This window comes from Crocodylus siamensis, chromosome 3 (genome assembly GCF_052110815.1).
Source record: "Crocodylus siamensis isolate JL-2025a chromosome 3, ASM5211081v1, whole genome shotgun sequence".
Classification (NCBI taxonomy): domain Eukaryota; kingdom Metazoa; phylum Chordata; order Crocodylia; family Crocodylidae; genus Crocodylus; species Crocodylus siamensis.
Window position 1 is genome coordinate 135,467,175 of NC_143397.1, and position 27,963 is coordinate 135,495,137.

The 27,963-nt window shown below is 42.7% G+C and overlaps 1 protein-coding gene and 1 non-coding gene across 4 annotated transcripts; both read right to left on the reverse strand.

Moving 5' to 3' along the window:
* DEK (DEK proto-oncogene) lies at window positions 1-27,876 on the reverse strand. 3 transcript variants are annotated; one of them, XM_090039277.1, is made up of 11 exons: window positions 27,729-27,876; window positions 23,066-23,197; window positions 19,086-19,187; window positions 17,328-17,437; window positions 16,107-16,201; window positions 12,114-12,234; window positions 10,291-10,482; window positions 8,153-8,285; window positions 3,776-3,924; window positions 1,690-1,758; window positions 1-673 (listed from the first exon to the last, which is right to left on the reverse strand). In XM_090039277.1, the coding sequence occupies exons 2-11, from the start codon at window positions 23,184-23,186 to the stop codon at window positions 662-664; spliced, it is 1,104 nt and encodes a 367-aa protein (XP_089895403.1). In that variant the 5' UTR covers window positions 23,187-23,197; window positions 27,729-27,876; the 3' UTR covers window positions 1-661. The 3 variants fall into 3 exon arrangements, with proteins under 3 accessions (XP_089895403.1, XP_089895405.1, XP_089895404.1); XM_090039279.1 differs by having other exon boundaries at window positions 10,300-10,482; window positions 27,729-27,875; XM_090039278.1 differs by lacking the exon at window positions 27,729-27,876 and adding an exon at window positions 27,364-27,519.
* Window positions 26,378-26,571, reverse strand: LOC149868857 (U2 spliceosomal RNA). Its single transcript, XR_016441551.1, has one exon. It is a non-coding gene; the product is annotated as a U2 spliceosomal RNA (small nuclear RNA).
* Window positions 27,877-27,963: the final 87 nt, after the last annotated feature.

Here is a 27,963-nt window from a genome sequence, read left to right on the forward strand (position 1 = left end):
AAATCTGTAATAACTTTATATACATAACAGAAATCCTTTTAAAAGTACAAAAATAACATCTATGTGCCAATTAGTTACCATGCTTTGACAGTTCTCACAGTGCATACACATGCAAGACAAGAATCTAGATTCAAAGTAATTCCAAATTTATAAATACGCAAAACAGAATATAAAAGACACACCAGCCTGTGACTTTTATTCCTGATATTTTTTAAATGGATACGTATTCAGAAGTGTTGTGAAAGTAATACTGCATTATTTCAGACAATCTCTGCATGTACAGGTGCAGACTCTTGAACAGCTTTCAACCTACTTGATTAAAAAAGTATCCTGCAAGTAAGCGATTAAAGCACACTAAAAGCTATGATGGTCCTAGTCAATCTACTTATACAAAGCAATTTGAAATGTACAAAACTATAAAAGGGAAAATTTATTGCCATGCAAAAAACTTAAGTATGGTTAACTAAAACTGCATCAAATGCAATTTTTTAAAAAGGTACACAAAGCAATTTACAGTAACACTCTGGATAATAGGTCAGCAGAATCAGCTCTGAATAAACAATACCACAAAGGGCAAGAAACATTCTTTTTGCTGGTGCCTATCAGATCTTCAAATCCATGGGACAGAAATCAGCAGTCTTCATTTCCCAGTCAGTCTAGATCATGATATCAGCTGAAATGAGAGATTTATTAAGTTTTCTCCTTCTGTCAATCCTGCACCAATATTGCCTTTCAAAGCTAAATTATCAGGAACAACCCTGCCTGTGAAGCATTGATTTATGCTCTTCTTCATCAGTTTACTTATAAAAGTATTACCACAAATTATGTTACTGTCTGCTGTTGGACTGTCTTTAGTGGTGTACATGGTACTGAGACTACATATTACCTCTAACTAAAGTCCAAGCTTGTGCATGAGAAAAGAGCTTGAAATAGAGGGAGTGCATAAAGCTTCTTTTCCTAAGAATTTCTGTATTCTCTTATTAACTTAACTTTTAACTCTCTCTCTTTAATTTTAGGGAAAACAAGTTACTTGGAAATTACTAGATTTGGGTTGTATATTGACTTTTCTATGAAACCTGCATTAAAGGTGGCATATTACTTGAGTACCTAGAAAAGAAACTGTTACTATGCGATTTCCAAATCTCCCTCCTGCTGCACCAGTCTACACTTTGTGCAGTATATTTTTGCCAAGGAAGTCTAACATATGGATGGGGTATATGCATGTGCAAAGTTAAGGATGGAAGAGGCCCACTAACAATCTTCCTTGCAGTGCTACCATGCAAATATAAGAAGAGAGCAACTTGGTGTTATACTGCCCAGACTGGTAGCCTGTGAGCTATGCATTAATTAATAATTAAGAACATTGAATTAATTGGAACTATGGTAGTTTTAGGGTTTCAAATTCTGTTTTCTGAAAAATAATTTCCTAAAGGTAAAGTAGTATTGTCTGCAAACAAGTTGGTGTGGTTTGACTTAATTTCTGAGCCAAATTGGGGGGTGGGGGAGGGGAAGAAGGAGTGCAGGGCCCAAAAACAAGTTGTTCGTGCTTCGTTGTGGTATGGGAAGTGAGCAAAACAACAATAGCAATAAAGCTACAGACAGAAGAGTAAGCATGCCCAACCTTCAAAAATGTATGAAAAAGAAAAAAACAAAATAAAAACAACTTTTCCTAGATAATAAATAATTTACCTCTTTGACTGTTTTTTTGATGAACTCTTTCCGGTCAGATAAATCATAGCTGGGATAGCTTTCATATACCTAAAGCAAGCAATAGGATATCCAGAATGAACAAATCTTTCAACTTATTCTGAAAGTAAAGGTAATGAATTGAGAGCCCAAAAATATAAATAAATAAATAAACAGGTAGAATTGTTTGGACTTGAACAAGTCATTCTGAGTGCCAAGTTATTTCCCTCCCTTGTTTTGACTAAACATCCATATTTGAAATGTTTGAGTAGAAATTTTTAATAATGATATAAAAAAAAGAGGTACTGTCAGACAAGAGTTCAAATAGTTGCACTGTATCCTTTAAGCCAGAGGTCAGCAACCTATGACCCATAGAAAGTTTGAACCCAGCCCACCAAGCAATGGCTTCAGCACCATGTCACAATGGGAGTGGGGGTTCTACCTGAAGCAATGGGTGAGTTTTTGCTGTGGCAGCAGCTGAACCCCAATGCCTGCCCACCTCCAGCTTGAGCTAGGTCATTCTGCCCCCCCCTTGCCAGAAAACACTGTTTAGAGCAGGGATCTGCAAATCAGCTATATTCTTTCCACTTTAGTTTAAAAAAAATAAATGAACTGTTGCTAAGGAAAAGAAGAAAGTCAAATATTAGGTGCTTCAAGTCAGAGGCACAGAACTCAGTATATCTGGTACTCTTTTATAATTAGAAAATCTTTTGGGAGAAAACAGACACCAGGAACTGTCATGTCAACTTAGGCCTGTCCCAGGAATCCCAGATCTGGTTTGCAGAATGACCATAAGTTATCTGTAATTACCGAAGGTTGTACTGATTTTGGCCTCATTTTTCCCTTAACATATCTTTCGGGATGAAGGTTTTCCCAAGATAATTTTTTGACAGATTCATAAAAAAGTTTAGTTAACAAAATATTACCCTAAAATCAGACCACCTATGTAAGAACAAGAGCCCCACTTCCCCTCCCCCCACACCCTTAAGTGAAATAGTGTATTTCCTAATAGCCTTTGTGGTAAAATGGTTTAACATTAAGCGGTAAGAACTGAAACTTGTCACCCACTGGCTACATTTCTTAAAAGTTACTCTGACAGCACAGCAGACATGGCAGGAAGATTCTTCCTTCTTAAACCCTATACTAAAAGTTAAATGCATTTATTACAAGTGTTGCAGTTCAGGATTTTATTTCCTGCAAAGAAGAAACGTAGTTAGTAAAATATGCCCCCAACTGGCCCCGTGCACCATGGGCCATGCAGGCCTGGGACTGATGTGTTCTATATGTGGTGTGTGGTGCTGCACATGGCACCTGGGCCAAACAAGGCCAGTCCAGCATGGGCACCACATATACTGTAGGCCCTAGGCATTTTCAAGACTGGAGCCCGGGCATGCTGCAAGCAGCACATGCAGCAGGTCCACAGGGCATGTTGCATTAGACGCACACATGAGACAACCCTTGCATGCTGTATCTGGCAAATGGGGCCACTCTGTGGGTTCAGTCCAGCCCCACACCACTCATCTGGACTGTGGGGCTGGATGAGTTTGACTCCCCTGTTGTAAAGGAATTTCCAAACAGTCGTATTGTCCATGCACCCTTCTGTCCTGGGAGGGAGAGAGAGGAAAGACTGAACGAATCTTAACATTTAATTTGTGATACATTCATTCGTTTCCTTTTCACTGGAGTGGGCAGAAACTGAACGTATAGTGCTGCAAAAGCAAAACAAGCCAAAAACTCTTGACATTGCGCAGTCAGATAATGGGATTAATGGAAGGTTTACTGCTACCATGTGCTCAGGGTCTCAGTTTATCTCAACTTGCAAGTGTTAGCAATGTCTAAACCTATGGTGTTATTTTTTGGAAAAAACAAGAAAACAACTGCTAATAAATGAAATAACCAAATCTTTTTCCTTTAACATCCTGAGGTCTTCTGTGGAGATTTGTGATCCAAGCTTTAGGCAGTATGGCTGACGATGCAGCATGAAGAAAAAAAAGTCAATTGGTATAGTTCCCTAAATATTCAAATTGGAGATTACTAAACAAAATAGGAAAATTGATCTAATTTTGTATGAAACCATCTATACACTTACCTCCTTGCAAATCTGTTTCATTGTAACTTCCTCTAAATTTGCATTCGCCAACAATTTCTTGACAGTTTCCTTAAGCTCATCATCTGTAGGTGGTTTCTTCAGCTTTTTAATTAAAGGTTCATCATCTGAACTATCATCAGACTCGCTTTCTAAATATGGAAAAATTAACTTTATCAAACATTAAATAAATAATCCCCTGCTTTTCTTCCACCAAACTAGAACTTTCATTAGTCACAGAACACACTATGCAGCAGCTCTTCTTCCACATCATATTCCTTTATAGATCATCTTTTTATTTGTTTATAACAAAATTCAGTGTCACCGTATTTACTCATATGCCACCTGCATCTTTCCCCGCAAAATTAGCCTTCTGAACTGGGCTATGTATTTTTAAGCAGGGAAGCTGATTTCTGCAAAGGAATAGAAGCATAGGGATGCTGTTATGCCTGCCCAAAGCAGCGCTATCTACCCAGGCACAGGCAAGAGGAACAGAGTCCAGTTCTCTGACACTCACCCTTTCCTTCCAGCAATAAAGGTCAAGTTTTAACCCTATCACAACCACTGCCAAGTTAATAACAGCTTTCAGCTGATCCATGGTAAGCTTGTGCTGCAGTAGGAAAGATTCTGGAAAAAATCCTTATTATTTCATTCTGCCCTCCCAAAACAAAAGGTATGCGTCTTAGAGGCACGTGATATCCAAGAAAATACCATGGTTTCCATACTTCTCCAGAACTTGGATTCAGCCTCCTTTTTATTAAGCTGAACAACAGATCACTTGCCTTATACAGCAAGTATAATTAGGAATGGTCTGTACATATGGATCTCACTCTTGGGATAGACTCCAGTATGCAGGAGTTCAGAATATTTTTAGTATCAGTGTCCATTAAAGGCTGTGGATATATTCTCTTGTGCTCCCTGTCCTGACAGCATAAAAGGTTAAATGACTAAGATCTGCTCAGTTCCCTTGCCACCCAGAATTCAGACTGAATTGAGAGCTGTTAGGAGAGTGGTCACGGGATACATCTGCATTTACTCTTCAGGAATAAACTGTCTATTTGTACATGTGTAGCAATGAACTCTTCCAGAGAGGAACAACAGTTTAATCAGAAAGAAGACTGCAGAGCTGTTGTATTAAACATGTTCCATTTTCTTAGAACAGCAGCAGTATTGCAAGGAACAATATAGAGAAAGACTGGGTGAGAAAGGACAGTGTCAGAAGTTTGACTGATCATTTTCCAGGGTTATCAATGGCAATGGTACAGACAACTGTGACAAAGATGACAGTCAAATTGTGCAGTACCAGTACCAACGTCAATGAAAGTGACTTGTTCTTGCACGTATAGAGTAATGTGCCTGGCTCTGTACTGGTAATAGACAATGCTGCCAAGAAGTGAACTTGGCATCATGATCTTTGTTTCACTGAACAAGGTTAATAAACGTGCCAAAAGCACCCACAATTGGCTTTTTTATTGCTGAACTCCCTTCAGTAATCGAGAGCCTGGAATGATATCTCTTATCAGGCGCTGGAAAAATGAAGTTTTGAAGGAGATGAAACTGCATTTTCACTTACGCTACCGGTCTGTATCAATGAGAAAAAGAGCAGCCAGAAAAAAAAACCTACAACCACTTTAAAGAATTTCTGTCATTGTTCGAAATCCACAAAGCCTGCTGAAGAACAGAGCCCTTCTGCTACTGCAAACAAACTGGAGGTAATCCTAGAAGAGGGATGGGTTACCTGGGAGACTGTGCTGTTAGAAATGAAAAAGGAATTGTAAGAGTTCAGGCTATACAACATAAGACTCTACCTATTGTGAATGAGATCAAGGACAGGACTGATATCCTGCAGTCTAGAATACAAAAGAGAGAAAGCAGAATTTCAGGTCACCACACTATAGATGAGACTGCTCACCCCAATGGGTTGAAAAAAAGTAGAATTCCCTGATAGGGCTGAAAATCTGGAAAACTGAAGCTTAATCTAATATTGAGGTTCAGAGAAGTTACTGAAGATGACAGCTATGTAAGATCTATATGGAAATTCACAAGGATAAACTAAAATTGTTCTCCTCATCCAACCCTACAGAAATAAAGTATGTACAGAGCTCTGAGCCCACAATCTGCAGAATATGACTCTCCCAGAGCAATCACAGTAAAATTCCTCAAATACCAATGAAAAGAAGAACTTGTAAGAGAGGACCCAGGGGGGATGGGGGAAGAATTATGGTTTTTCTAGGCTTAAGTGCACAAAATACTTAAAAAGAGAAATTTCCCAGATAACCTAAGCTTCTCCTTGGTACTCTGCAAGGGTTGGCAACCTTTTGCCACTGCTGGCAATTGTTTATAATCCAATCTCTTGGGTGTGGGCTGTCAATCTCTGTAATCAATAGAAGGTGTGGAGGAACTAGAGAGAGGAAAAAAAGCAGGCATTAGGACCCTGGGAACAGTGTCTCCGCTGCCCAGGCTTAGGGCCTGCTTCCAGTTCTTCCCTGAGCTGTCACTGGTCAGACCCTATCTTTTCATAGGCTGGATCCAGCCCATGGACCATCGGTTGCTGATTTCTGACCCATTATAAACAAACACTAACATGACTAAATTATATTAAGAAAACATTAAAACAACTGAAAGATTTATATTTAGAGTTAAAACATGCAGAGGAACTCCATACAGAGCCCCAGAAAAGGTGGATTCTACTAGAAATAACCAAAATTAGGGGGCAGATGGCTGAAATTATAATAAAAAAAGACTGAAAAACAGGGCCTCTGAGAGATGAAGTATTGGATGGGGTTCTTTAGAAAAAGATAAGACAAAATAATAGGAGCAAACAGAGTGTTTTCCTAACAAGGGACAAAGAAATAAAAGCAGAATTCCAGGTCTTGCCCAAACCCTAACATCAGGAAGTAACCTTAACATCTAGTTGCTCAAGAAAACTAACTTATTCTCTTTAAATAATGAGCAAAAAAAGTCTGCATTAAATAAAAAAATATTACTCAATTTTTATTGAGGGAGGGGAGCGCAGGAGGCTGCTGTGGGTCTGATTCTGGCCCCAACCTGGGCTCAAGGCCAGTCAGACCCAGAGCAGCCACCTGCTTCCCACTCTACTTTGTATGTGAATTTAAGACGAGGAGTTTTTCCCTCCCATACTGATTGGTGGGGAGGGGACATGGGACAGGTGCACCTCGTCTGTGTTTGAGTAATGATAAATTCTAAAGAAACTGCTACAATTTTGTGCAAGGTCTATATAATCATGTATTGGATTCCAAAGAACTGCCCAAAACCTTCTGTGCCTTCTTTGTCATCAAGAAGGCAGAGAACAGTATGTAAAATTACAGGTCAATATCTCTGTTAAGTGTAAACTTCAAAATCTTATAAAAAACTTTAGCCAATAGATTAAATGCTGCTGTCAGGCTGATAAATCCAGACCAAGTTCACTGGCTCTGTCCTTTAAATCTCTGGATGGGAGAGCATAATGACAAACTGAGCACACACACACAGCCAAAAAATAGAGTCTAGCACAGGGGTTTTCAACCTTTAATAAGTGTACCCCCAGTGGCCGGATGCCGAGCATGGGGGAGAGGTGGCATGTTGCTGGGAGTGGAAGCAGTGGTGGGTGATGATGCCGGAGCGGAAGCAGTGGAGTGGAAGCAGCAGGGTGGTGATGCCGGTGGCCATGTGCAAGCTTCCCCCAAACCCCGGCCCTGCTCCTGGAAAGCGGCAGTGCAGGGTAGCGGGTGGCAGTGCTCCATCCCCACCCACCCGCACGTACCCACTAGGGCCCCCCAAGGGTACATGTATCCCCAGCTGACAACCCCTGGTCTAGCAAAAACATTCTGAACCCTGATATGTGTGCACCACACAGGATACCAGATGTGATCAAGACAGGTTCCTTTACAGATTTTGTCAGACATTCAGCAGACTGTTTATATTTCAAATGTAAAAACCTTATTAGCAAAACAGACAAACTTGTAAGGTCTACATCAAAGAGCAGCAATTAGCAAGCTGTTTCACTTTGCAGTTTATGTTGAAACTCATTAAATAAGCATTCAAGTTAAGCTACAATATGATTCATAGCGTTAAAGCAGGGGTGGCCCACCTGCGGCATGGATGCCAGAAGTGGCACAAGCACTCTGTATGTGGCCTGTGGCAGATTGGAAAGGGGACAGGCAACACAGTGGTAGACAGGGCAGAAAGCAGAGCAGAAAGCAGGCAGAGACCACCAGGCAGAAAGGAGAGCAGCAGCTTGGTCAGGGAGAACAGGCAGGGAACAGAAATCAAGAGCAGCAGATCAGGTAAAAGAAAGGGATGGAAAGCAACACTTGGGGAGGGTATGGCACAACTGCCAGAAAGGCTGGCCCCTGCTTATGTAAAAAATTAAACATTTACCTTTTCTGGAACTGTTCTGATTCTTTTTAGTAGTGCTGCTATCTGCCTTCTTGACGTTAGCACTCTTCACTGCTTTCTTTGTTTTAGGTGTTTTCTGTTTAGATTTTTCCTTTTTAGATGCCTTCTTAGGTGGCTACAACAAAGAGGGACAGGGAACATACTAAATCCTGAGTTCCACCAGAACAGTCTCTACAACCCTCCGACAGTAATACATAGGTCTGAGAAACACCCCTGAACACAAACTGAAGTAAATTCAGATGTGACAGTCTGTTGGTAATTTCTTACTCTGCACCAGAGAATGTTGTTTCATTATTAAGTTGCTGATCTATTAGAGAACACACTCATTTAAAGTTGAGCAAAGTTGGTTATAACACTGTTTGGCTGCTGCCTACTTCTGACATAAGCCAAGCGACGCCCCTGCTTCAGTGTAGCAGCCATTGTTGTTTATGTTGTGTCGGTACTAGTATTCCTGGATTTATAACAGTTGGCATCTTCAAAATTAGATTACTTTAGAAGATCAAATTGGCTTTAACTCTGAGGCTCAAACCAAAACTGTCAAGAATTTGACAGTTTTAACAGCTAGAGTGGTCTAGTATGTTGACTATTTGTATACACTAAGCTTCTTCATACGTGTGTCAAGCTATTGAGAAGTGAATTTTTTTGGAGGAGTTATCTGATCCCTCTCCTAACAGCAGAAAGATTGTACTAACAAAGAGATAAAAAAAAGTATAAAATTAGCTTTTAGTACTCCAGCCAAAGTTTCTGGTACCTATGGTTCAGTAGCATATGCGTGCATGCGTTTAAATACTAAAGATTATATATTTAAAAAGTTTAGCTTAGTCCAGTGATTAGTGTATTGATGTCCATAACAAAACCCACAATATTAATTGTTGGTAAGAGACAATTCCACCTAGTATAAATATCAAATGAATCCTGAGCCTCGTTTTACTTCTACGTAGTAAGTGGTTTTCAGGTTGTAACAATGATAGTTCACTGTGCAGACACTTGTATTGCCACTCCACATATTGCCCCTTTTCTGCAAAAAGATGTAGAAATAAGGGGACAGCTTTGAAGAGGAAGTGACTAGGTAAAAATACAAAGTGTTTTAAGAGAGAAACTGTGCAATAACTCCTCACTTAACGTCATCCCAGTTAACGTTGTTTCGTTATTACGATGCTGATCTATTAGAGGACAAACACACTCATTTAAAGTCAAGCAAAGTTGGTTATAACATTGTTTGGCTGCTGCCTACTTTTGACATAAGCCAAGCGAAGCCCCTGCTTCAGTGTAGCAGCCATTGTTGTTTATGTTGTGTCGGTACAAGTATTCCTGGAACATTTCTAACTTATTGTGATGGTATAAGTGATTTAAAACCTACACCTGTATTAAATCATTTGCTTAAAATTATTTAAAACTTATACTGTATATGTATAGAATGTCTTTTGTCTGGCAAAAAAAACTTCCCTGGAATCTAACCCCCGCCATTACATTAATTCTTATGGGGAAATTAGATTTGCTTAACATCGTGTCACTTAAAGTCACATTTTTCAAAAACATAACTACAATGTTAAACAAGGAGTAGCTGTATTTCTTGGCTATTATTTTCAGCTGACAAAAAGGTTCTGAAGAGAACCCATAAACATAGTGCACAGTGTGGTGGTACATCATCTTAGAACTACACAAGAACCTGGAAACTTATTTCAATGAAACGCAGCTGGATAAATGGGAGTTGTCTTTACAGTATATATTCAACTGTACTCAAAGACTCCCCAGGCAAGCAGCAATGTTTGCCTGTAAAATCCCAAAGTCAACATGAAATATAAGCCAGGCATTATCTTTATGCATTTTGCTAAGCTGCCTCATTACCCTGTGCACCAACTGATTTACAAGAAATATGTATGGATATCAGAAATAGATCCTTCTAGTTTTTCTGCTTCAACACTAAAAATCTTACATTCCTGTATAAGTCTGGTCTGCCTACCATACTAACTTCTCTGCAGTTGTCTACATATACAATTATCCCTCCAGGTACTTTACTTCCTCCATCTTTGTATATACCAAGCACTACCAATTTGTAGTAGTTAGGAAGTAAAGATGCACTCATTCAGCCTTATATATACATGAAACTTTGTTTTTACCGTATTTACCTCCTCTTCACTCTCTTTTTCTTCAGATGATTCATCCTTTTCTTTCTTTTCATCCTCCTCACTACTAGACTCATCTGACAAGATTTCAGGACCTTTGGTGTTTTTGGCTTTTCGTGCTGTTCCAGAACTACTGCGTTCTTTTTTGCTACCTTTGCTGGGTGTTTTCTTGGACTTTGGCAATGGCTGTTCAAGACAGATGTATTATATTAGACCAGAAAAAAAAAAGTTGCAAATTTAAAAAATTCTAATTCCAGTTGAATCACATGAAACAAGAATAAGCAAAGCTCCAAGTAGCACTGATTCACAGCATAAAGCTGGGTTGTTTTGGCAAGCCAGATGCTATGACAGTGGATTAACATTTTAAATTGAACCAAAAGTTTAAAAATCTATTTAAAAAAAGAATTAAAAAATATTTAAGTCCGCCATAACTTTAGCTGCTACAAGTTTTTACGTAAAATTAAATTTATTTGCATACTGTTATGAGAGAAGCTGAATTTACAGAAGCAGCTTATGGTCTAAAGCAGTGATTCTTAACCATGGCACTGTGGCAGCCTGGAGTACCTTAAGATCCATTCAGAGGTGCCCTGGGGTGCCATACAATGTTAGCATCGTTAGGTTTGCAAACTTGATTCTCAAGATAAACCCAGAAATTTCAAACAAATCCATAGTTGTGTTGAGTTCTTTGCAACAGAAAAACTGCTCTATTATTTTTCTGTAGTCAAAAAAGAATGAAAACTAGGGAGCTGGCATTTTCCAAAGGCTGTCTCTCATTTAATCAGGGGTGCCTTGAATCTAAAAAGGTTGAGAACCACTACTCTAAAGTGACAAAGAATGATAATTCTGGATTAACATTTTGCCATGCAAATATTTTAATCCTTTATCTCAATAACTGAGTGAAGTTAGAGATTTATTTCCTCAGATAATGAAGATCCAAATATTTTAAGATTAGCTACTGTCCCATCATTAAAAAAAAAAAATCATAATTTTGGTGAGGGGAATATGTGGGTAGTTTCAGAGCCCTCTTCCTGAAAATTTTTAAATAGAAGGTTTAAAACAAGTGATTACTTTATACACATTTCTGCAGCTTTCTCTTACTGATGCTAGACTTGTATGAAACACAAATCTTTCTGGAGCTAAGAAAGGTATGTGCTCCAATAAATCCTATTTTAGGGCTGCTCCTGAAAAGTAACATAGATTGCAGAAACCTATTTGCTTAAAAGACAGCTGGCAAAAATGCATCTGCTCTTGATTTGTTACATTGTGTTTCCAACAGATTCAGATGGGAAACGCATTGTTTCCAAAAGATTCCAGTACTTGAGTTGAAGGACATGTACCCTCCTTTGCCCACTCATAGCATACCCTGGGCACCCTTAATGCACTTCTCTTCTTCCTGATTTTCTTTCCCTTTCTCCCCAACCCCTTTCAATTTTTTTAATCATGCCTCATGGCTCTTCTCTGTTCAAGGCAGCAAAAAGGCTGCATCTTGCTTGAGCATGGATATCCACTGGTAACAACACCAGGAAGCTGACCATATACACTCTTGCAACCTAGATGAACATCAAGGGTGAAGAAAGATACAAGCCTGTGTCTTTTACTAAAGCCTGCAAGTGATCTGCTGTGGCCTGCTAGATTAAGGGACACTACAGAACCAGGTATATAAAACCACTCACCATCCATTTCTTTAGCTAGACTAACACAAGAAACTGTTATCTGCGAAGGGGACACCCACTGAAATCAACATTTCCCATTCTTCTTCTGTCCACGTCTCACCCCACGTTTGAATCATAAGAGTAAGCATAACAAAATCATCTCACCTTGCCTGAAGGCTTTGGATGCATTAAAAAGTTTAAGATTCTGGTTACCAGTTCACTATTAACTCCTGACCTCTCCAAATCAAGAACCTCACAGATATTTTTCAACATTGCATTCCTGAACCTGAAAAAAGAAAAAGGAGATTCAATCGCTGGAAGATTTTAAACAAACATGCCAGGTCTTGATCTTACAAATGAATCTATACCAGTGATTCTCAACCAGAGTTCTGACAGATCCTCCATAGGGTGCTATGAGGTGTGAGGAAATAAGTGAGGTAGGAAGAGACAAGCAGAAAAGCCAGCCTCAGGCTCGTCCTTGCCTGGATGATCCCCCACCCCTACTGCCAAGACTCTGTGTTTGGAGGTAAGCATTGTATAAGGAGGTAAAATATAAATTAGTTTTTGAAACTGGGTGCCGCTCAATTTACAAGTTATGGAGGAGGGCTTTGAATCCAAAAGGTATGAGAACCACTGATCTATACAAACAAAAAATCCCACCAAACAAATGCACATACCCATAAAGCAGCTACATATAACAAGCATAAAGAGACAATAAAAATAAAAATTCACAATCCCAAACTCAATCTATAAAATATATGCACTCCTATTAACTATAAAGAAAAGTTAAACCAATTGCTCCAGCCGCATTGTAAAGATATGTGTAGAGCAAACACTAACTGATGAAGAGGCAGACTCAGTCTAGAACTGGGCTGTTCAGCTTATATGGCCCCAAGGCTGGACTCAAACTACAGAGCTTCTCATGGGCCAGAGAACCAACCTCTAGCACTGGGCAGCAGCTTGTTGCTGGCAAGACTCCAGAACCCAGGGGCAAACATTGCCACCACTTTCTACCCTCCACCCCTCTTTCCCCTTCTGTCAATGGCAACCAAAGTTCCCAAATTTTGTGGCAGGCAAGGAGCAGGGTGGGAGACAAGTGGAAACAGCATTTATGCTCTGGGTTCCAGAGCTGTACCAAAAAGCCTCAGGGACCACAATTTAACTCCTTAAAGGCCACCACTTGGTCAGCCCTGGTCTAGTACTTCTTGAATATGTACGATTTAACTTGATACTATCCCTTTAACTCAGTTTCCAAAGTCATTAAGGTAACAGGAAGGACAATTTTGTTTCTCATGTATTGGGTATTGAATGAGAAAGCCAACAGCAGGCTGGATTATACTGGGAAAGAAAAAAAGAGAGAGGCTGTTGCTGTCCTAACCTTATCTATTCTAAAAACTTTCCACCCACAAGACAAGAAAGTTAAGGGGACATGTATGAATAAAATTACTAGTACTGACAACACTCTCACTGGTTAGCTGCTGAGGGTGCCATCAGTGCTTCCAGGTATTCCTAGAAGGGCAGAGAAGTCAGCCTTTTATAAAAATATATGATTTCATTAAATTTTATATATAATTTTTAACTATACAGTATATCAGAGTATTATAATGCATTAATAAGAAAAACATATTTAAAGATTAGGCTTCTTGCATTAACACTAAAGTTCTAGCTTCACAAATAATAAAAAATCAAGGGTCTTATGGCAACCAGACATCTGTTGATAAAACTGAACAGGAGAGCCTTTCATAATATGACTAGCAAATTGGGGGAGGAAATGGGGGGGAGCACCTGACTCAAAGCCCCGCAGTGCCACTGCTCCACCTCCAGCACCATGCACTCTCCACTCCCCCAATATCTGGCCCCATACGCCTGCCGCCGCCGCCCCCCCCAAGCATCTGGCCCCATGTCCCCTCCCACCCCACCTGCCACTCTGCCTTGCACCGCCGCCAGCTCCCAGGAGCAGGGTGGGAGGGGAGTTTGCACACGGCAGCTGCCACCACCCAGAAGCAAGCAACATACCCTGCTCCCTGCCTCCTTCTACACCACCTCCCCCCTCTCTGCCAGCTGTTGTTGGGGCTGGGCAGCAGCAGCGCCCGGGGGGGGGGGGGGGTCGGGCGAGACACAATGGCAGTAGGGGGCACTGCCACTGGAAGCCCCCCTTCCCCTTCCCCATCTTGTCCCCCACCCCCAGCTGGCTGTTGTTGGGGTGGGGGAGGGGAGGGAGAAGTGGCTCAGTGGCTCCCTCTGTCCATAACGCTCTGGGACCTCGCAGCCAAGCAGCACACACCCTCTCAGCAGCACAAGTGCAATTGGCCCAGCATGTTACTGACAGACAGACAGACAGACAAACAGACCAAAGCTTTTAATATATCAGAATTACTAAACTAAGCAGCAGGTTGATGTACATTTAATTAGCCAGGGGTTAGATGGCTAGCTATGAAGTTGTCCCAACTAAATGTAAACAGTGATTTTGTTTTCTTGAAAAACTTGTGGTGTGCTACAAACATATACTGAATAAGTTAAGTGTGGAGGAGGCATTTGTGGATAAGAAAGATGGGATATACAACAGTTAAGTATTAAATTGCATTTCCACTACAAAGAGCCACTGAGTGTTTCCATGCTTAAATAAGTAGCTTCCAGATCAAGTGTACTCAGTTTATAAGAATTACATTACATGAGGATTGCAAAAAAATCAACTTTAGACTGAAACTCAAGTTCATTTTTTCTGATTTACACCATTAGACCAAACCTTGTTTTTAGGTGTACCCATTCAACCCTGCTGAAAAGAACGAGTTTGCACAGATATGAAGAGGGCAGTTATACTGCTGCTTGTAACAATAAAGTAAAACTTTCCCAGACAGCTGTTCAGCTTGCTGGGGATAAATAAGAACAAAACTTGCTGACAATGCAGGCAGATACGATTGTTGATTACGTTGGTTTCCCTTTACTTTTCAAAAAAGAGCATGCTAGGTGCCTCGAACTTTGTTAAAGAGCATTAGCACAGGACAACACAAGCATTTTTTTCAAACTGATCACACCTGGCAACTAACAAAAGAATTTCAGCATATTCACTCATACTATGTTGCAGACTCAGGGTAGCACTTACATTCTGCAGCCAATTGCCAAAAGTTCAGATTGTCATCTAAATATAGTGGATGCCAGGATTTGTTATGTAGGTCAAGGAATATTTTATGATAATCAAATAAATAATTAACGAGTTAGAAAACAAGTCACAAGGAACTAGGAACAGTTATGGAACAACACCCCTCCCCAGCAGATTCAAAGGTCTAGGAGTCTCCTCACTGACTTTCAGCTGATCAGAGAAAACAAAACAGAGTAAAAACTACAATAATCCCAACTGTTCCTTCCCCTTATCTACCTTCAAAATTTAAACCAGCAAACTGCCTTGAACTTGGAGCCAGACTGAAAAAACAACACTAAGTAGGACCATCCTCTCATTCCAAAAATTTAAATGCTAAAAAGTTAACTATTTTATTTCTATGTGACCTGGGGAACTAAACCCATGTCTCACGGAGCAGACAATATGCTAGTCCTCATGAAATAATTAGGAGTGGAGAGCACTGGGGTCAAACAGACCTAAAATATGGAAGCAGCACTTTCCAATGCCAGTATGTATAAGTCTGCAAGAATGGGAGAATGCAAAAAAGAGAGCCATTAAAATCTAGGGGGGATGATTGGTGGTGGTCTGGAGGGGGAAATGTTTCTTGATAGAAAATTACTAATGCTCAGAGGTGACAAAATACTAGAAAAGAGAAACTGTCCATATCTTCTCTATATAATTCAAGTTTCTTCAGTATAATTTTTCCAAAATGTGAGTACACATGTCTAATGAAGCTTTACTACATAGCAGCAACTTCTTCCCAGGGTAGTCCTTTGCCACCACAAGACCCAAATCTGAAATTAGTTTAATTAGGCACACATTCTCTAATTCTTTAAGAGATGTTTTAATTATTGTTTCAAGTTGCATTTAAACATCTTAAATTAAGCCACTTGATAAATGGAGCTCTGACAGACATGGGACAGAAAGCAGAACTCTAGAAAAGTCAGCCCAAAGTTTAGATTATCTGAAGTAAACCTTAGAGAAAATAAGTGCAAAACAGCATGATTTAAGCTATATTAAGTAGTTATAGAAATTATTACTTTTTTAGCATTTCTTCCTTCTTTTTATATTGGTCACTTCCTTTTTCAAATGGAAAACCGCTGAACTGACCCACATTCTTCTTTAGTGAGGCAACCTAGAACAGAATACATTGATTACTTCTCACTGCAAACAGTTCAGTAGATTATATCCAGCTACACTTATTCAGTAACTTTTCATTTAAGAAACACAGTTCTAATATTCCAGGTCACTTAAGCAGTGGAAAACCATACACTAAAGCATTTTGGAAACATGAGTTTCAGCTATACAATGACAATAAAACCCTTGTTTATCTTACGACCAGCAGGCTACAGCAACTCACTCTCTTGTACAATTTTTCCCCACTGGGTTACCAGTGAACTGTAAACAACAGAATGCAACTCATGGGTTTGAGCTACTGTGATGACATAAAATCATCTGTTTTCTACTCTTCGCAATGCTATTTAGCAAGCAAATTCAATTTAAACTATCCTTATTTGCTTCCAAATCTCTGAATGGGACTAGCCCAGCGCTGCCACAATTACCACCCTATCTAGACACACCACAGCTGTCATTCCATGCCAAATCTGGCCCAGGCACGGGACAAGTTCAACACCCCTGAACATATTGCTTGGTTCAACACAGAATTAAACAAGTGCAATTCTACGGCTACGATACAAAGGTGGCCAGAGTAGCTGACTTAGCTGTCCCTTTTATCCGTGAAATTTATTGCATTCCATGTAGTGATTGCAAACCTAGTACTCTGAGCCTTTTGTTTGTGCCCAAAGGTCAGAAATTTTCTAGTGTAGTTTATTGTCCAATTATGCAAGTCACATAAATAAGAAAAAAGTGATTTTGGACTTGTAATTCTGCCTTGAACCAAAGCTAATGGTAATTCAAGGAAGCTTTAAAAGATAGGAAATTTCTAGGTTGACATTTTCTTTAACCTTCTGTAGAAATACTGAGAACACTATGCTGTTGGAAAATTACGATTCTAGATTTCAGATGTCAAGGTAGTGGCCTTAGCAAGTCAGAATTGCCAAGAAAAAAGGTCAGTTGAAACACAATTTAAAATAAGATCTTGATTTGTTAGTGCTAGAAATGGACTTTTTAAAAATAAAAGTTACAGTACACTTCTTTATAAAGAGACCTAAGCTTTCACTAGGAAAAAAGCATACATTTGTAAGTATACCAGATGAGCCCTATTATTACACAGAAGATTGATTTTTGAGGAGTGTTCTTACTGTGCCTGGCCTGTTGTAAAGGAGTTTGTGTAGATTTCTGAGTTCATCAGTTTTCTTCTTACTCAAAAAGAACTGTATCCTTTCAATTTCACAAAGTTTTTGTCCCTTTCCTGAAAGAGTTTAAAGAAGTTATTTCCTGCATCTCATTAATTCTTGGAAGCAATACCCTGTTTTATTCCTTGAAGCATCTAATTATTTTACAAATACAAAGAGTATTTATAATTAAACTATTTTAAAGCAGATGGGTAAAACTTTTACTAAACAAATGCTGCATAATGTAATATACAGTAAGCAGGCAGTCATTTACTAATTACATTAAAATTTACTAGCCACGTTTAACTATTCTTTTGTTACCTGCAACTATTACACCCTGGGGAATTATGCAATGATGCGCCTGCACAATTTTACGCATAAAAGGCATGACCACACATGATTGCATAATTTTGCATAATTTAACTGCAGCAGGCTCTGTGCCTCCACCTCCATGATGTGTAGGCACAGAGCCACAAAACTGGACAGCTGGATAAGTGGTGAAAGGAGTTCCTAACTGCAGGAGCAGGGGGTGGGCAAAGGTGTGTGTATGGGGTTTGCGGCTGGGTGAGAGCCACGCACCATTGGGCTGCGCCGGCTGGCCCCATATGCTCAGTGCCTCCATGTGGGACTCTAGTGGGAAGCCACATGTAGAGACATGGGGCCTGCCCGGCCCAATGGCACACTACTCCATGCCTCCATGTGTGGCTTCCTGCTGGCGTACTGGAAACCCCACATCAAGGGCCAGCCCAGCTCAGCCCAATGGCATGTGGACCGGGAACCACATGCCATCGGGCCCCTGCTTACTTCCATATGCAGCTTCCTGCTGGAAGGTCCATGTGGAGGCACAGAGCCCGCCAGGCACAATGGTGTGAGGCTCCCAGGCCATATGTCATTAAGCCAGGTTGGCCAGTTCCATGCCTCCACATGGAGTTTTCAGCACTCCAGCAGCAAGGTGCCAATGGAGGCACAGAGCTCACCTGGCCTGATGGCATGCAGCTTCCACCTGCAGCGCTGTGAGCCCCATGTGCTGGCATGGAGCCAGCCTGGTCTAGTTTGAAGGTGCATGCCAGTGGGGTGGGCCAGCTCCGTGCCAGTATGTGCAGGCCCCAGGACCTCTGCCTGCTATGGCCGTGAGTGCCCGGAGGACCTACTGCTGTGCACCATGGGGTGGAGTGGGGGGGGAAGGGCCATATCCACATACAACCCCCCTCTCTCCACACACACCCCCTTCACAAGCCCCCCACAAGCCTCACCCCCACCCTACATCCACCCCCAACCATATAAAGTACCCACATATATTTCTAAACTAAATAACACTATTTGAACATTTTTTAATTTGTAAAAAAAAAAATCTTTTTTTTTTAATAATTTTGATTTTTTCTGTGCTTAATTCACTGGGGTGTTTACTATGTCCAGATGGGGGCTACAAACTTGTTTCTTTTATTCCAATTCATTTTGACTTTGTTAAATGGGGATTGTTACATTCTTACTCTAACTTTTTTCGAGAATTTCAACATTCTAAACAGACTTACAAAAGTCAAGAGATTCCTATATAATTGTCACAGCTAGAATCTATCTAAACAAGAATTACTTTAAGACCTACATTGCCTGTTAAATATCTTGAAACTGACATCAATTATAAATACTTTATCAATCAGATGTAATTTAAGAGATGTCATTACTAGTCACAGTGTTCTTAGTTTTAAAATGAGTGGGCAAACTTGCCTGGTGTAATTGTAAAAGGTTCCCTTTGTAACGAGGATACCTGCATGGTCAGTCTGTCCACTTTCTTCTTCTCTCTTTTTCCCTCAACAATGAGACTTTTTTCTGCAAAATACAGTGTCATAAGCATAACATTTTCCCTATAAAAACACATTCCTTTGTTACCATATGGAGAGAATTTCAAGGCATCACAAGGTAGGTACTTTAACATGCATTAAAAACACCCAGATAGCTTTAGTTCACAATATATTAACATTTTAATATTTAAGTAGAAGAATTACAAATACACACAATTTATTTAAGCAAGGACAACAACAGTTAACATATGAAGCCATGCCTACGGAAAATTGAAGTAAACAAAATACATTGATGCAATAGAGGTAGGTTTGATTCTTATCATTATAATCTTATTTAAATTTTAAATTGTGACCTCACTACCTGGCACCCCTTCTTGGGATATGGGGCAACCACAAGAATTTTATACTGTAAAAGCAGTAATAAACTTCCCTTTCCTGCCCTAGCTCCAGTCTTAACCATGCCCTCTCCATTAACACCTATCACTGTTTCAGTACTCCAGTACACTTTTAAGTCAGTAATGCTCAGACCCCCAAGCTACAAGTTGCTCTTCAGTTTAATCACCTGGGGCATGTCCAGACGAGCATGGTTGTGCAGCATGTGGCACCACAAACATGTATGCATCACCACATACCACACAGTCCAGCATTCTCAGCACTGCAAGGGCATGCTGTCCAAGCATGCACTGCTGTTTTTTTCTCCCCATGGTCTTTTTTTGACCCCTATATCCAGGGGTCAAAAAAAACAAATCATGGAAAGAGCAGCATGCACTGCTGAAAAGCAGAGCCAGGCCACACAGAGCCATGCTGTGGCTGCTACCCAGGCTCCGCCCAGCAAGTTTATCACAGCTGTAGCCTTGGGAGGCCTGCAGGACCCCAGGTAAGGCTGCTGGGGCCAGCACAGTGCTGGCCCCAGCCTACCCCATCACCCCACCAGGGTAATTTGCTGCACACCAAAGCACACAGGGATAAGTAGTGGCAGCACAAGGTGCACCACTGCTATTTGTCCCTGGGGAACCAAATGTCCACGCATGTCTGGACATGCCCCCTGGTGCTTTGTAGATAAAGGTTTTAAGATACTGCTTGCATCAGACGTGCCTTTAATGTAATCACAAATAATGCAATAGATGCTCTTACTAGGAAGGCTTACCACTTTTAAGACTATTTTCCCCTGCTGGAATATGCAAATGCTAAGTACTGTATTTATTTTCTTTTGAACTGCAACACATTCAATTCCAGCGGGGGAGGTTATGCTTAGGGGCAACCAACACGGGTTCATTAGAGGCAGGTCCTGTCAGACCAACCTGGTGGCCTTCTATGGCCAGGTAACCAAATCCTTAGATGCAGGGGTAGCAGTGGACGTAATCTTTCTGAACTTTAGGAAGGCCTTCAACATGGTCTCTCACCCCATTCTCATTAAAAAACTAGGGGACTGTGGTGTCAACACCTACACAGTCAATTGGGTCACTAACTGGCTGGAGGGCCGCACCCAGAGAGTGGTGGTGAATGGGTCATTTTTGACCTGGAGGGATGTGGGCAGTGGGATTCTGCAGGGCTCGGTCCTCGGGCCCACACTGTTCAACATCTTCATCAGTGACTTGGACTTGGAGGGGGTAAAAAGCACCCTGTTCAAATTTGCTGATGATACTAAGACGTGGGCATGGTAGATGGGAGGAAAAGGTTGCAATTGGACCTAGGCAAGTTACAGGGGTAGGCGGATGAGAACAGGATGGGTTTCAACACTGTCAAGTAAAAGGTGATGCACCTGGGGAAGAAGAACCAGCACCATACCGACAGGCTGGGGAACTCCCTTCTTGTCAGTGCAGAGGCAGAAAAGGATCTTGGAGTCATTATTGATGCCAAGATAAACATGGGGCGACAGTGTGGGGATGCAGTCAGGAAGGCCAACCATACCCTGTCATGCATCCACAGATGCACCTCAAGCAGGTCCAAGGAGGTGATCCTCCCCCTCTACGCAGTACTGGTCAGGCCACAGTTGGAGTACTGCGGCCAGTTCTGGACGCCGCACTTCAAGAGGGATGTGGACAACATGGAGAGGGTCCAGAGGAGGGCCACTCGCATGATCAGGGGGCAGCAGGGAAGGCCCTATGAGGAGAGGCTACGGGACCTGAACCTGTTCAGCCTCCACAAGAGAAGGCTGAAGGGGGATCTAGTGGCCTGTTACTAACTAGTCAGGGGGGACCAGCAGGCACTGGGGGAATCCCTGTTCCCCCAAGCACTGCCAGGAGTGACTAGAAATCATGGTCACAGGCTGGCAGAGGGTAGATTCAGACTAGACACCAGGAGACTAGACACCACTACTTCGCTGTCAGGGCGTCTAGGATCTGGAACCAACTTCCAAGAGAAGTGGTGCTGGCTCCTACCCTGGGGGTCTTTAAGAGGAGGCTAGATGAATACCTTGTTGGGGTCGTTTGACCCCAGTACTTTTTCCTGCCATGGCAGGGGGTCAGACTTGATGATCTGCTCAGGTCCCTTCCGACTCTACCAGCTATGAAGCATTTTTCACAATTCACAACCGTGTAGTGTCGTTTACACTGAATGTTTCTGTTGCTCCAGTGTGGTTCTGTTTTAAAGTCTTTGGGGACCATGTGATGGCCAAACACAAATGCATACACTTTGCAAACATATTTGCTTAACAAGCATACATTACTCTTGACCAGCAATAAGACATACATTCTATTATTCCTAAATCCACCCACTAAATTTATGATTTTACCACACATAAAAGAACATTACTATTTTCAACGATTAGTCCTTGCATGTGATTTTGAGCTATTAAACATTCTTAGAAAATTCTTGCCAACAGATTTCTATCCTGTCAAGAAACAAGCAGCAAAAGAAAAGGCTCTCCTGCTTGGAACTGAGCAAAGCATCTTGGTTCTCAGCAATCATCTGAGGCCAGGCCTGTCCAACAGGTGGCATGCAAGGGGTTAATCTGTGGCTCCTGGGCTCCCCCCAGCTGCTGCTGCCTTCATGGTGGGGAGCTCTAGACTGCGCCTCCCTTTTTTGGTTTCACTTCCTGTCCATGCCCCAGGGGGCAGCAGTATGGCACAGCCTGAGAATACTAGGGGAGCCCAGTCAGGGAAGGGGGGTGGTATCTGTGGCCCTGCTAGCACAGCCCCCAGCTGCTAAGAATCTGAACAGCCGGAACCTGAGGCCATTCTGGATCAGTATTTCCCATTTGCAACATAACTAAGCTGTATTTGTCTGGGCATGTATGCAGCTACTAGGATCAAACCTTGATGTCCATAAGGATTAGCTGGAGGAGGAAAAAGTATAGGGAATGGCACCCTGGAATCTCCTTCCCCAGCAACAGAGAAAGCTTCTTTATTAGTTTGAACCTTTACTCAAAACAGGACAAAAGACAAGAAACGTTTTTGTTCAGGTATGAGCTAGAGATCCACCTTTGGTAGCTTTTGCTGCCTCTGATCTGCCATTCCCAAAGTTAAAAAACTGCAGTGATACTCCAACGTGGGACTGACTCAGAGGCAGAACACAAAATTGAAGACAAGGAGCCAGCCAAGAACATCTTATCTCTAGGTGAAGTACAGTAATTCAGCTGGTGCTTGTTTCCTCTGTGATGCAGAATCCACCACTGAGATCACCTCATGTAGAAATGCAACATGCTCATTACAAATACAGTCAGACACATTCAAAAGCTCTTCTCCTCCCACTTAGACTTCAGTACTTAATGTTAAGAAAAGCAATTTTCAAAATTCAGGGATATATGAAAATATCATACCATCTCTCATTTTCAGAATTCTCCCAGTATATTCACTTGTGCACGAGAATAAATTACCTAAACTAATTATTGGTAAATAGTCTCATAACCATACATTTGTATGCATCTAATTAAAAACCTTACCCAACCTGTGAACTTCTACTTACCTTTTTCTTCCTCTTCCTCCTCTTCCTCACTTTCCTCAGCTTTGTTCTCAGTTTCAGGCTCTCTCTCATCAGCTTGTTCAGTAGGCATTGTATCTTCTTTAGAGGAAACAGGAGACGACATGGCTGTTTGTTCTGCCGAACACAAAAGGGGACCACAGACAACCCTATTATAGCACAGGAAGAACTTCTTTAAATGAATCTATCAGATAGCTTTATAGGGTAGAGTCAAGGAAACTTGCTGACTATTTGATGACACAAAACACATTTTCAAGCACTGCCAAAAGGGTCAGAGTGTTATAGGGTGTTAAGTGGGGTTTTAGTTTGTTGCATCTTATCTTGTGGGTTGCTTGTTCTTGTGAGCTGCTCTAAGCCTCTCTGAATAGGATGGAATAAAGTTCTTAATAACAATAACAACAATCACAGGAGAAATGCACGTTTTTCACATCTCCCAATGCAAATTTGGCCAGCCATTCTGTAGTCACACAAATCCCCCACCAAATCACAGTTAATTTTAAATTTTACTTAGAACAGACAGCACAGTTAAAAATCCTTCTAAACACTAAAGTCTTGCTGTGTGCTTTGTGAGTAACACCTACTGAAAGCAAGCACATTGCATTAACGTATGTTGGTTTTCCTTTGTAAGTTTTAAGACTAAGAAAATACAAGTGTTAAGAAACTACACTTTTCACGATGCTGGAAGAAAAATTAATTCTGGATTTGGTCAAGCAAGCAAAATACTATGTCATGAAACACCAGATCAGTGGTTCTCAACCTTTTTAAACTTAAGGAAACCTGCAAAAAATGAGTTTTCACTCATTTTTTGACTAAAAATAGTAGAGCAGCTCTTCTCTATCAAGGCCACGAGAGGTTGGAGTTTTTAAACAATGGATTCCTGTTTAAAATCTCTCAATTTATCTTGTGAATTGTGTTTGCACACCTAACACTACTAATATTGTACGACATGCCACAACACCGTGGAAAGCATTTCAGGGAACCCCAGGGTGCCACAGCACTCTGGTTGAGAATCACTGTACTAAATACATCAAGCTGCACATTTACAGAGAAAATGAAGTGTGCACTGTGGAAAAATTAATGCTCTTTTCAAAAGCAGCATCACTTGTAGGCTATCCCCTGGCCTATTTTATACAGGCAAGACTAATGATCTAAGTGATTATTTTGGCTCTAAATATTTATCAGCATACTGGAAACAGTTTATTTTTAAAAGAAGTCTCTAGACCAGGGGTTGTCAATTGGAGGTATGCATGCATACTCCTGGGGGTACTTGGATCGGTCCTAGGGGGTATGTGCGGGCAGGGATGGAGTGCTGCTGCCTCCCAGGAGCAGGGCTGGGGTGGCAGCGGCAGCACCCCCGTGGGGCGGGGAAGCTCACATACGGCAACTGCCACACACCAGCCCGGTGAACTTCCCCACCCTGCAGAGGGGCACCACTGCCTTCACCCTAGCCCAGTGAGCTTCCCCACCCCAGCCCTGCTCCTGGGAAGTAGCAGTGCTCCATCCCTGCCTCCCTGCTCCATGTCTAGCTACGTACCACCCCCCACAACCCCAGCATTCAGCTGTACACTAACCACCCCGCGGCATTCAGCCGCCAGGGGTACTTACACTACAAAAGGTTGAAATCCCCTGCTCTGAACTAAGTCAAGCAGAAGATCATGATGGGCCTTAGAAACCAACTCATTCAGAGAAGCGTAAGCTTCGTAGGCAACTGCCTACTTTGTCAGATGCTATGAATGGACTACACTCCCAATAGATAAAAGGCCTCATTTAGCTTTCAAGTAAAAACAAATCTCACCCAAAATTTCTTTGGGTGAATGAAATGGGGAAAGAGAAGTTTCTCTATTTTCCTGAAGACAGAATAATGCAAGCCCTACTCTAAAGAAAATCTCATCAGTCTACACTGCAATTAATCTCATGTTGTTGTATCTTGAAGCTGTTAAGGTTTAATGCAATGTACAGCAAAAGTTGCAGCATTCCTAAAGCAATGACTTTCAGCCAGACTAGCAGGGCACCCTGGGGTGCCACCAGAGCCTTTGAAAGCTGTCCTGAGGTATGAGGAGATAAGCAGATAACCTAAGCAGAAAAGTAGTCAAGCTCAGGCTTATCCTTGCCTGAAAAATCTCCTACTCCCATTGCCCAGTTCCTCTGCCAGAAGCTAAGCACTGTAATATATAAGAGTTATGGAAGTGGGATGCCACTCAATTCACCAGATATGGAGAGGGCCTCAAGTCCAAAGAAGTTGAGAACCACTGTCCTCAAGTCATGCCTAATTGCTTTTCTGTTCCTAAAGAAAGGCCAGTCAGTTTTAAATGGCTCTGGTATATTTGCACAAGAGAGTTTGGCAGAAGGCAGTAAATCAGCTAAAAAACATCCTAGCATAGCAAATCTCAACCAGGGTCCCAAGCCACATGAGGGTGCCAGATTCATCCAAGGGTGCTGGGGAGTATGAAGAGAAAAGTAAGGTGCAGTGAGGAAATAAGCAGATCATCACAACCTCAGGCTGGTCCCTGCCTATTCAATTCCACCCCCACACCTCTGCATGCAGGTAAGCCCTGTAACACATAGCTTGGTTTCCAAAACAGAGATGCTGTTCACTTCAAAGTTACAAAGGGGGCTATAAGTCCGAAAAGGCTTACTGTGGTGCAAACTCCTGTCATCTCCCTTCTCTACCTGAATCAGGTTCAGGCATTATGTCCGGTGTCATGTCAAACAGTTTTACTGAGGCCCAACTATGGGTGTACAAGGGATGGGCTGGCTGGGGATAACTGCATCTCAGGCTGCTGTGGTTCCCCTGCTTTACCCAAGGCAAGTTGGGGTGTGAGGCCCACACTACATCACAGTGGACAGTCCACTTCCAGTGGAGTTTACACAGTGGTTCGTATGGGACGCTTTGGCTGAGGAGGATCTGCCTCAGGCAGAGGCTGGATGAGAGGAGTTCTGGGGGCCCCTTCCTGCCTGACCTCTCTATGGCCCTGCAGCCCTGAGGCACCTAGGGGCAGGCTCTCCTGGCATCCCCGGCTGAGAATCCCTGCCCCAGAGGGACTGCAACTTCCTCACTCAGGTGAGCTGATGCTATTTCAAAATCCACCCGGCTCCTCTCCGGTCCCTTCTGCTGCTCCAGTGTTCTTAGGTGTGCAGTAATTAGGGGTGCACTGATAGAAATTTTTGGGTCCAATACTGATAGACATTTTTTAAGGAGGCATGTCAGCTGATACCAATCTGATTTCCGATACCAGGCTGGCAGCTCCAAGAGCTGCTTCCACCTGGTAAGTGTTTTTTTTTTTTTTCTTTTTCTGTTTTTTTTGCACCGGTCCTGGAAGCACTGCAATACCAGGTCAATGCATGGAGTGGATGGAGCACGCTCCGGTTCCACCACCCAATACCAAAAAGAATATCAGTGAGTGTTATGCATCCACCTGGTAAGTGTGGTGGGGTAGAAAGGGAGGGGGGGAGGAAAAGGACCAGATCAAGGCCCCCTGCAGTGAAGAAGTGGGGCTGGGGCAAACACTGCCCAGCCAGGGTGAGGTGGGACAGAGCCATGGCTCATCCAGGGGGCGTGGACCACTATGCACGGGAGCCACTGGCCTGGAAGCTCCCACCATTTGTCCAGGAGGGCGGGGGTGTGCCCCTGGATCTGCGTGAGGTGGGGTGGGAATAGCCCTGTGCAACCCCAGACTGTTCCGCCCCAATCTGAGGGCACACACCCCTCTCCCATGCCCTCCCAGATGAGTAGCAGGAGCCACCGGATGAGCGCAGGACCAGCAGTATGCAGTGATGGGAGCTGCCCCACCCCCCAGACAAGCCACAACTTTGTCTTGCACCCACTCTGGCTGGGCAGTACTTGCCCCAGCCCCTGCTCGGCTGCGCTCCTCTCCAAGGGGCTGGGCTGCACTCTTTGCTGCCTATGTGCTGCGCTGCAGCTGCATGTATGCACAGCCATTTATTGGCGAAATTAGGCTGATTTCCAATTCAATCAGTTTTATTTATATCGATGCCAGTCTGATACCAGACAAACGTAGCAGTGCACCTCTAGCAATAATCATTGTATTTGTACAATAATTTCAACCCTCGTATGATACACGATCAATAGCAGTAAAAGTGTTTGAACCCCAGGATAATTTGACACAGCTCATTGATGCAGGACATGCAAAACCCAAATCACTTTCAAAGTCTCAACCAACTGTCTGCTGTTAGCACTTTCTTACCACTGCTTGCTTCAAAATAAACAAACGCTTCAACTTTGACCCCTCCCCCCCAGCTCTCACTCCTCACTGGCGCCTTACCGCCAGAAAATAAATAAGGAGACGACGTCTTTGCATACGTTATCCGCCTATTTTTTTCAGCGTACGACTGTTTTTCAGCAAACACGATCGTTTGGAGCTCCCAGTGCCATCACTGCACACTGAAGACCCGGCTACTCCCGGCGGAGGGTGCTCGGAGCTAACTGCCCGCCGAGCCAGGCCCGGGTGCCCCGCCCAAGCCGCACGCAACGGCGCCGGGGCGGCCTCTACCCTCACACCGGACCCGCCCCACACGCGGGAGGCCGGTAAGGCCTGCGCGTCTCCCGCCCCCTGCTCCGGCCGGGCCGGGCCGGGCCGGGCCCCGCAGGCTCCCGACCCATGATGGCGGCGGCGGGCGCGACACGCACCTCAGCTGGGCGCGGCCCGGCGGCGGTAACAGCCGCTAGCGGCGGGTCTGAGGCGGCTGGAAGTGACTAGTAGGGCGCCGAGCTACCGCTCGCGCAATCGACAGTGTTTTCAAAATGGCGGGTTCTCGGAGCGGGGGGAGGGAGCGGGAAGGCTGCGGCCAATCAGCGCCCCGGATTCCGAGGGGGCTGAAGGGGGAGGAAAACAGGGGTAGGCTGCGCGCGCAGCTACCTCCTT